This window comes from Chanos chanos, chromosome 1 (assembly GCF_902362185.1).
Source record: "Chanos chanos chromosome 1, fChaCha1.1, whole genome shotgun sequence".
In the NCBI taxonomy this organism is placed as follows: Eukaryota; Metazoa; Chordata; class Actinopteri; order Gonorynchiformes; family Chanidae; genus Chanos; species Chanos chanos.
Genome location: NC_044495.1, coordinates 53,361,636 through 53,371,293, shown reverse-complemented (window position 1 = coordinate 53,371,293; position 9,658 = coordinate 53,361,636). Strand labels below are relative to the sequence as shown.

Genomic DNA, 9,658 nt, shown 5'->3' with positions numbered 1-9,658 from the left:
TGGCGTACAACTGAATTTGTGTTCTGGCGGTCTTGATATGAAAATATAAATGTGTAGTGCTTATCAAAGCTACTGTAATTTGCATTTAATGGGGGGGTGACAGTTCTTTCTGAAGCGACTCCTCAACTCAGCTGTATACACTCGTTGAAGGAGAAACTTCCACAGGACAGGTGTTTATTCCAAACTATACACGTAACAGAATATGTCGAAACAAAACTTCTCTCACAAGAGAAAGTTGTTCCTAATACGACATGCAACCTACGGTAAGAAAACTGTGTTACTCCGTGGCCAAAAAGCCTCCAACAGCCTCCTTAAAGCCAGACTCAATGAACAAATAAGCGCGAAGCCGAACTGTCTTAAAGTGAACGTATTCAAAAAACATTACGAGCATAAATCCAATGGTAAAGAAAGGCATCCTAAGCATATCAACTGTACATTAACGATACAGCTTTTACCCGTGTCATCTATCTGAATGTCATTTATTAACAATAACCCATATACTCTTTACTGTTTATGATAATGCTACTGTTCCCCATAAACTTTATACATAATATAAACAACAACACTTAGACAATTATCACACACGTCTAAGGTGCTTTTTTTTCCCCACACGTTGCAGTGTCTCTTCTGTGTATCATTTCTGGATGAGAACCAAATAAGGGTGGTGAAGAGGTCTCGAAAAAAACGACTACAGGAGGTTAGGGCTCTCTCCCTTCACCCATGCAAGGTAAATTTAACATGCGCGCACTCATACACGCAACCTCTGTATTAATGAATGTAATGCGCATGTACAAAATGGCTCACTCATGTTGTCTCTGACTGGTTGACCGGAAAAAAACCCCCCAAAACAATCCTGCTAATGAAATGTGTGTCATGTTTTGTCAGGATGATTCCGCTGGCCTTCGGGCTCTGCTGAGTGTGCTGCAGAGCAGCGATGTCGCAAACGCTCCGTCGCAGAACGGTCAAAGCGGGCGTAAGGTAGAGGAGAGGCGAAGCGCAGAAGTGTCGCTGACGGAGATGCCCCGTCCAGGCTGCCCGGAGTGGTGCGTCTGTGGGTCCTGCCGTCCGTCCTCCAGCCTCCTGGAGCAACTGTGCTGCCGGCGGGGTCGCGGCCGCTGCATCGCGTCCTCGCCCTTCTTCCCCAGGCTGGTGGTGAACCGCTTTGTCCTGGAGACAATGCTTCTGTATGTGGACCCCCTCGCGGAGCTCCGCGAGGGGACTCAGCTCCGCCATGGGGCGTACGCCCAATACATCAGATGGCGTTTTGGGGACACTACTCCCAGAGAGGCCATCCCAGTGATCCCCAGCTGCTGTGTGCGGAGGATCAGAGAGGAATACCCCAGCAGCGATGGGAAATACAGTGGCCTCAGTTATTCAGGGCCCTCACTGTCCAGCTCTAACACATGACTATGATAGGACACACCTGATTACAGGATACTTATTTTAGGATGACGCTGTTTATTAACGCAAGGAAATGCTACTAACAACTAGTTTGCTGAATAATAATTCTTTTTCACTGAATAATAATTATTATCTCTGGATCGTCATTTGACGTTTGTACTTCCTTCAGGCTCGTTGTATCATGTTGGCAGGAGGCTTTAAGCAGTGATATTTTACAGAGTTTAACAACTAACAACTCGAATCGGTTCGAAGTAGAGCAGCAAAGCTCATCTCGATATCTCTTTTTGGTACTTTTGTGTGCGTCAGGCTTTAAATAGCATGAAGATTCAGGGACGTGTTCGATGCTTGCCTTACTTATAACAATATCTCTGTCAGTTATACTACATAGAAGAGGAATAAGGTCAGCCTATCAGACATGACAATTTCAGGTGTATTTTTAAAGGCAAATTTGAAAGAGGGAGCACATTTTTTTTTTATCTATGAACTCACCGTTTAAAACTGACGCTCTGTTTGACATGTTTGATAATGTTCTTAGCGGGTGGCTGACAACTGAGTTTAAGAGAGCAGATACCTCACAGAACTACCCCTCTCTGCACTGCCAGACTTGGCACAGAAGCACTTGTACCTATGAACAGTAAAACACTGTGTTTACTGGAGCATCTTCAATAGCAGATTGAACTTCATTCTTTACAAATAGGTCAAATAAACAAAGGTTAATAGACAATGTCGTGATCTTGTAGACTAGTGTGTACAACAACAGAGTCACCAAGACAAAGGCAAATTGGAAAAACAGGCAGTATTCCCTACACAATGAATATTCACAGGTCAGTAGGTGAACGGCTTAGAAACTAGGGAAATAAGTGTATGTACAAATGGAGTCTAACTGAACAGAACACAGCTGAAACTATTCATTGGTTCATTTTCTAAGCCACTTATCCTAATTTAGGGTCGGGGGGGGGGGGGGGGGGGGGGGGGGGGCGTAGCTGGAGCCTATTATCCCAGCGCTCATTGGGTGAAAGGCGGGGAGACACCCTGGACAGGTCGCCCGTCCATCTCAGGGCAGACACACAGACAAACATTCACACCTAGGCCACCGTGACAGCTGAAACTAATGATTGAATAATGAGGCCAGTGAGCATTAACACTAGTAAGCTGATCTCTGAAAGACAAATTGATGAGAGGCTGTGACATTGTTACAAATGTTTTTGAGGGGTGTTATGCTCAGCTGATCTGAGAGCAGTGCAGTTTATGGGCATTGGATTATGATAGTTTGAAATGTTCAAACTTTTGACAAGTTTGCACTGCCAGTGTATGTGTTGTGGATCTAATGTATAACTGTTGTGGGACAAAATGGCAGTAGACTACAACTGTGACAATGTTCATAAATAAAAAACTTCTATGGTTTGTCTGGTATATTTCCAATATGCGATATATGTGTACCCAATGTAAAATTTTCCTGTTTTCCTTTTTCCTGTTGGTCTTATCTAACACTAAAACACAGTGATATAATGTGTCCCTAGTTTCACATGGATTTGTCACTCCACAAGCTAGATGCAGCCTGTAAGGTGGGATTCTGGCACCTCCAAGCCTATGGTACAATCTTAAATATTCTGTGGATACTCAAATGTGTGTTTTATGTTGGTTAAGTCATCATCCTTTTCCTGTTCTGAGGTTTATTCACTGTCATTCACGCTTGTAGTGTGTCATTTGTCATCAGCTGTTGATTTATAAGGTGGTAGTAGATACTGTCTATGATCGTTAAGCAGAGGCAATGAGTGAGGATGTGAGAAATGATTAAGGTCTACAGTATTGTGGGTTAGTCCTTAGATGTTTATTTGTAATAGTTTCAAATACAGGACAAAAAGGGGGTATCTGATTTCTTGTCTTTGTGTCTTTTGTGGTTATATTCCAATCAGACAATTTAACTTTGATTTATGATTTTTTTCTTTTTTTTTCGTCCTACAGATGAAACAGAAAGTCATCCCAGGTAGCATGAGTCTGCCTGAAGCTTCTAGAACAGTGATTTGATGACCTTAAAGAGTCATTCTGAACGAGAAGTATTTTTACTTGGTTTTGCTCATCCTGTTCTGAGTGGTTAGCTAGGACTTGACATCTCAGAGTTAACTGCGCTTTATTTATGAATGTGACTGTTAATTATTCCTTTGTGAGCTTATAAAGATCAAATAAAAAGCTTTTACTTAAAATTATCATTAAAATTATGCAACATAGATTCAGTAGTATGCTACTCAAAAGAAGTTCCATCTATCCATCTATACTTTCCCCAGTGGGAATTAAAACCATAGTTCTGTAATACAAACATACAAACATTGAAAAGACATGATTAAAAGCATAAAAGCATAGCATAGCAGTGCCATACATATCTATTTTTTTTCTTCACTTTCTTATATTTGAGCATAAATTATAAATACTTAGCAATGGAGACTGAATGCACGGAGGCAAGTTAAAATTATTGTTAAAATAAAACTGAGACTTGTTGAAACTGGTTTGAAACTGGTCTTAGCTTATTGAAACTGGTTTGAAACTGGTCTTAACTTGTTGAAATGTGTTGAAACTGGTTTCAAAGTAAAGGAACATCATGATGAACGTGACGATGTTGCAAAAGATGAATGAGGTTGATTCGCTGGACACATTACTGGGTTCCATAGGCGGTTTCTCCAAGCGTGAGCTTTAAAGATAAAGAAAGAAGATGTTAGTAATATATATGAAACAACCAGAAATGATTTCATTTTAAAATATGACACAGGAACACTGGTGCAGAAAACAATGGCTTGATGACTATAGTGTAGTTTACATCTGAGCATAAATGCTTATGAAGGTAAAGAGAGGAGAGAGAATTGTCACTCACTGATTCCCTTGCGCCATCTGCATTGTTGTCTAAGTGTATGAATTTATGTTTGCTGTAGTAGTCCCTCTTCTCCATAAAAGTCAGCATGACCCAGTCACAAACAGCATTCACCTGGAGGAGGATAAACTGCTTTTGAAGTACAGTGAATATACGTTACCTGAAACACAACTGCATGAGGCACGAAGGCCACCAGTTATAAACATGCCTTTGACTTTTAAAAGGTATCGTTAAATGATGATGAACTGAAGAGAGACTTGTGCCACTAGTTGTTTCTCTGAAGAGCCACCTTTGGGAATTATGTTGATAATACCCACTGGAAAAAAAAAACTGTGATCATTTGTTTTTGTTTTTGTTTTTGTTTACCAGGCTCAGAAAGGCGAGTGTGGCTCCGAGATTAACAATAGTCTGCACGATGCTGAATCTTCCTGCCTGGAAATAGAGCATTCAAAAGGATATGCAGATTTAATAATCCAACAGTCGTAAAGGAGGAAAAATGTTCAAATGACAGCTTTGATATCAAGACACAGATCGACCAAATTAAATGTTCCAATTTCCTCTATACTATATAGCATATTTTTACTCTATATAGACCTCAGTCACAGGTAACAATATAAATGACTTGACTACCCTTTCTTAATTGTTTTTTTCTTTTTGTGTCTGCCATGGTTTAGTAAAGATTCACATTACCTTTCCAAACACAATTACATCAAACCGAATTCCATACGCTTTTATCAGTGTTCTTGTCTCTCCGTTTTCATCATCTTTAAAGTACTTTGCAAACCTGTTGATGAAAGTTGATGAAAGGTTGTCAGATATACAGCTGTTTCTCCATAATGAGGGTAAAATATTCACACATCCTTTGCAGTCCACTCTTGACAGCTGTTACCTGAAGTTGTATCCGGGTGCGACATTGTTAGAAGGGTTTTTGCTGTCCAGCCTCTGGAAGGAGTACTTGGGAACACAGAGGCTCTCCGCCATGTCCAAATCACAACTCCAGTCTATCAGTATCCCCATAACACCACCCTGACACAGACAAAAACACATTTCGCTCTAAGTACAGATCTGAAATAAACCGTTTAAAAGGACGGACGCGAGGGCTTGGAACTAGTCAGTAAACGATGACGTGTTGACCTTTGACCTGTGTGTTGTGTCTGTGTAGGTGGAGAGAATGAGAGAAATGGACAAACTTGAATGGCCATGGCGTCAAAGTCCTCTCCAGCTTCTTCAACCACGTCCCCGAGGCAAAAAATTGGGCAGTGAGGGTCTGTTGTGCGATGGAATATGCAGCGCTTCAGATAGGATGAGTTAACGTGGGGCAGTATGTTTCTCCTGAGTTTGAGAAAACAGTGAGGCCTTAAGATTATTGACTTCATTGGAATGTCTTGGAACAGCATTAGCTTGAAAGATCCTCGCCGGAGCACACTGCAACTCAAATTAGTAAGTAAGAAAGATTTAATAGTTTTTCTTTTTAGAATAAGCTTGGTGGAAATGACAAAAGGGCCCGAATAACTCACTTGCTGAAATTGAACTTGGGATATATGATGTTATTTTTGATGAGCACAGTGAATTGCTCTGCGGACTTCATCATGGCAGGTCTGTTCAAAACACATCATATGACAACTATGTCTGCCGTACTGCCATGCAATATTCAGTGAAATACAAGGGAGTACATGTATTATTGCATTATATGACACAGAGTGAAAGTAAATTGAGAAAAATGATTCACGAACTTTGGGATTTCTGAGTCGTTCTCAAGCGGGCACCAAGTTCGCACCTCACAGGTTTTGACAGTGTCAGAATAGTTCGCACAGAGTCCAGTTTGAACACCTGTAAGGAACAAGTGTACCATGGAGGCAGTTTCAGAATTCAAAGCATTGTTGGGTTTTGCATGCATTGACACAGTCACTTACCATTACCACGGACATCCATATGGCCCACTGTGCAGTCGCTGTTAGAGTGACAGATGGTGGCTGGACTTGGGGTCTGTTTTTGAGAAAAGATCAACCTTATGAGATGAAACACACAAGTATTACATCAAGTGCGCTTCTACGGCATTATCCATTGTGAATGAGTACATTCATCAATTCATTTTCTTCCATAATAACAACTAGTTTGTACCTGATTTCACACTACAAAAAAAAAATTAAGTCAGAGAAGAAAAAAGGACATTTTTAACAATTTTGAATACATGGCTTTAGGAATCTGTCATTAAAAAAGACAAACAACAAAGAAGAATATTTAAGGAACCATGAAAACTATGACAGGACAGAGGACATTGCGATTCTTATTTGATATGTGTCACCGTACCTCTGGACAGGTGCTTTGAGTTTGACCTGGAGTGACAATCACATTTGTCAGTATGAAGAAAGAGCTCTCTCCCTGAAAAAAAAGTTAACTGAAACATAAATAACTCCAATTTCGTTTCAATAATTCTAAACATTCTAAAGCTCCAGTAATTTTCCAGATATGACCATTTCAGAGCAGCGAACTGTAGGGACAACCAAATATCGCGATACTATAACTGTCTGTAATAAACAGTTTATGGCGCTTAGCTTATGGTGCGTTAAGTTCGGCGGTTGTATTGTATCTTGATCGTTAGGTGATGTAAAAAAGGGCCGCATTATCTGTCACTCGGTGAACGTTAAGCAAATGATCACAGACATGGTACCACATCGCAGAAATATCTGGGAAGAAGAGCTTGCGTGTTCAAAATGTCACATTCCATAATAGCACCAACGCAATTCAAACATCTCAGTCAATGAGTCTGTAGACTGACTTAGGTTTAATGAATGCCCTTGTACCTGAGGAGGGATAACATATTCAGCCACATCCCATACATGAACACCAAGAACGGATGTGTTGGTGACAGCAGTACCCTTCACTTTTGTCGTGACTGAACTAATCACTGAGTCCGAGTCTTGATACCCGCGTTGATACCAACAGACGTACCTGTAGGGTTAAGCAAGATGACATTTAGACTCTAATATCTGTCTTTTACATTAGGATAGTGATTTGGCAAAGACAGCAATGTTGAAAGTTCCAAGTGACCGCTTCGTTTGACCTTAAACACTTTCAAATCCTCAAACCTCACATGTTCTTCGGTATTGTAAAGTTATACATCAAACAAAACGTTTTCCTACTGGTAGGCAACATATTGTGGATTAACACCCAACTTGATTGTTTCAAGGTTTCATGTCATCACTTGATGACATCAAAATCCCTTGTCCGTGTTCCGGAATTTTTTTCCCATAAACATCAGTTAATGTTTCGTTAAGATGGTAGGCTAACCGTTACCCCTTTGCAAATACCACCATAGGATGCCTCAGCTGTTAAGATAATTTGATAAAGGAAAATTGTGACAGCTCATTAAATGATTTTGCATATCGTACTACATGCATATTCCGCCGTAATGCAATAAAGTCGTACGCAAAATGTCCTGTCAAAGTTCGCATGGAGTGAGACCCACATTTACGAAAATGGCTTTACGTTTAATATTCGCTGGATATTCGATGTTGAACTCTCCATACATTCGGACACGACAAAGCACTCCAGGCCTACACTATAATATAGTGTGTCAAAAGAAAACAACATGTGTTGTCGCTATCGATTTTTATCCGTAACAGTCGTTCAGGTCTGTGTACGGGACCGTTTCATGGATGTTCGCTTTTTGACATGCCAGCTGGCATTAAAAATATTCACTGAAAACGAATAAAATCACCTTTACACATCTTCAAGACCCTTTCCCATTCTGATTGCTGTAGTAGTTCCCTATTACTGTGGGTTGCCTACAACAGGTGAGATTTTTGTGAAACGTCACATGGTAGCGGGAATAATTTATTTTCCTTACAAATATTCACTAAAAATCAACCGTGTAGAAAGCTCTGAAGTCAAATCTTTTCCCTGAATAAATTCACTCCTGTTTTCATATAATTTAACTCACCTGGAGTGACACAATTTATTCAGAAAAAAAAATTAGACTTCAGAGCTTTCTACAAGGGATGGTCGCAAAAAAGTGGAGTTGGAGTTTTTAGTAAATATTACTCTAAGAAAGTTTGTCGTAAGGGAGTTTTTTGTAAATATGCGTTGTGGGAAGTCATTACTTCGTTTTGGAACGACTAGAACGTTGAAGAGATGTATTCATTTTCAGTGAATACAGTGGAAACCGCTTATTGTGATCATTTTCACCCGGAAAGACTGTAAGCGGTTTCCGTTGTATTTTGTTAATACCAACTGGCATGTCAAAAAGCGCACGTACATAAAATGTGTCATTTGCAGACGCTCCCTTATACAGACCGTACCGAATGAACTCACAGTATGTTGAAAGTGTCGTGGAACGGTTTTCGGATAAAAATCGACAGCGGCAACTGTTTTCTTTCGACACATCATATTATAGTGTACTTTCCATGACTTCGAACATGTAATTAAGCTCGAGTGCTTTATCGTTTCCGAATGGACGAAAAGTTCAAAATGGAATATCCAGCGAATATCAAACGTCAAGCCATCTTCACCGCAGTCACTTACCGAAAAAAACAAATTTTCAGCTTTTGAAACAGTAGCTTACATACGCTCAACTAAGTATTACATACTAGAATATACTTTACTTGCAACGGTCTTTTGGCATTTGTTAAAAAACGACCACCCGAGGTTTTTACTCACACAGCCACGTAAGCGACGATTAGAAGTTGAATGAATCTGAAGAGAAGTCCAACTCTTTTGCTGCTGATCACTAGCGTTACAGGCGTTTCATAATCGAAAAAACAGTGGAAACAACTGTCACAGCACTTATTGTCAACAGCCATGGTAGAAATGACCAACACAGGCAGAGCCAAAGTGATTGTGAGATCTCTGAGTCTACAAGATCAATTTTGCCTTACTTTGCATCAAGATAAAAACGAACACACCTTCACTCATTTCAATAATGGTTAGATGACTGGTGTCCCTATGCTCTTGTCCACTTCAATGAAAACTCCTTTTGTGTGTGGACATAACCAAACAGACGTTATTTTTTAAAGAGACACTTCTTGTGCATCAATCTTGGACCATTTAAATCCTCACAAGTAATTTTCCAGTGTGGACCACCTGACGTATATTCCACGATGCGGTGACCGTCGCTTTGGAATGGATTACAGAAAACATTTAGCCATCTCAACACTCTCTCACCTTCATGTTGTCAATTTATTTGAAATGCCTGCACAAATCCAATTTTGTGAATTAATGGTTCTAAGATAATGTAAATCCAACAGAATTTACTACCACAGTATTATAACAACACGATTAGACTTATTTGTGTAGCTTTGCGCTTAAAAAAAAAAAGAGACAATGGACAAATATTAAAAACAATCATTTTAATATTCCAATCAATCTATCAAATTCAGTGAATCAAAACATAAG

The 9,658-nt window shown here is 39.9% G+C and overlaps 2 protein-coding genes across 2 annotated transcripts in view; one reads left to right on the top strand and one right to left on the bottom strand.

The window, feature by feature from the left end:
* p2rx7 (purinergic receptor P2X, ligand-gated ion channel, 7) overlaps positions 1–1,407 on the top strand; it is a 5,307-nt gene extending 3,900 nt beyond the window's left edge. Inside the window, exons 12-13 of the mRNA XM_030765272.1 lie at positions 620–727; positions 886–1,407. Coding sequence (XP_030621132.1) covers positions 620–727; positions 886–1,407 — 630 coding nt within the window. The remainder of the gene's footprint in view (positions 1–619; positions 728–885) is intronic.
* A 2,644-nt stretch (positions 1,408–4,051) lies between these two features.
* Positions 4,052–9,066, bottom strand: p2rx4b (purinergic receptor P2X, ligand-gated ion channel, 4b). The gene is made up of 12 exons (XM_030765263.1): positions 8,924–9,066; positions 7,069–7,216; positions 6,575–6,646; positions 6,178–6,250; positions 5,998–6,094; positions 5,782–5,862; positions 5,455–5,596; positions 5,154–5,290; positions 4,955–5,048; positions 4,631–4,696; positions 4,268–4,378; positions 4,052–4,087 (listed from the first exon to the last, which is right to left on the bottom strand). The coding sequence occupies exons 1-12, from the start codon at positions 9,064–9,066 to the stop codon at positions 4,052–4,054; spliced, it is 1,200 nt and encodes a 399-aa protein (XP_030621123.1).
* Positions 9,067–9,658: the final 592 nt, after the last annotated feature.

Excerpts from the sequence above, each read along its gene's own strand:
- p2rx4b (XM_030765263.1), bottom strand. The coding sequence starts at position 9,066 with ATGGCTGTTGACAATAAGTGCTGTGACAGTTGTTTCCACTGTTTTTTC. Across the intron at positions 6,251-6,574 it reads CTCAAAGCACCTGTCCAGAG|ACCCCAAGTCCAGCCACCAT; the intron begins GTACGGTGACAC and ends TCTCAAAAACAG. Across the intron at positions 5,049-5,153 it reads GCACCCGGATACAACTTCAG|GTTTGCAAAGTACTTTAAAG; the intron begins GTAACAGCTGTC and ends TTTCATCAACAG.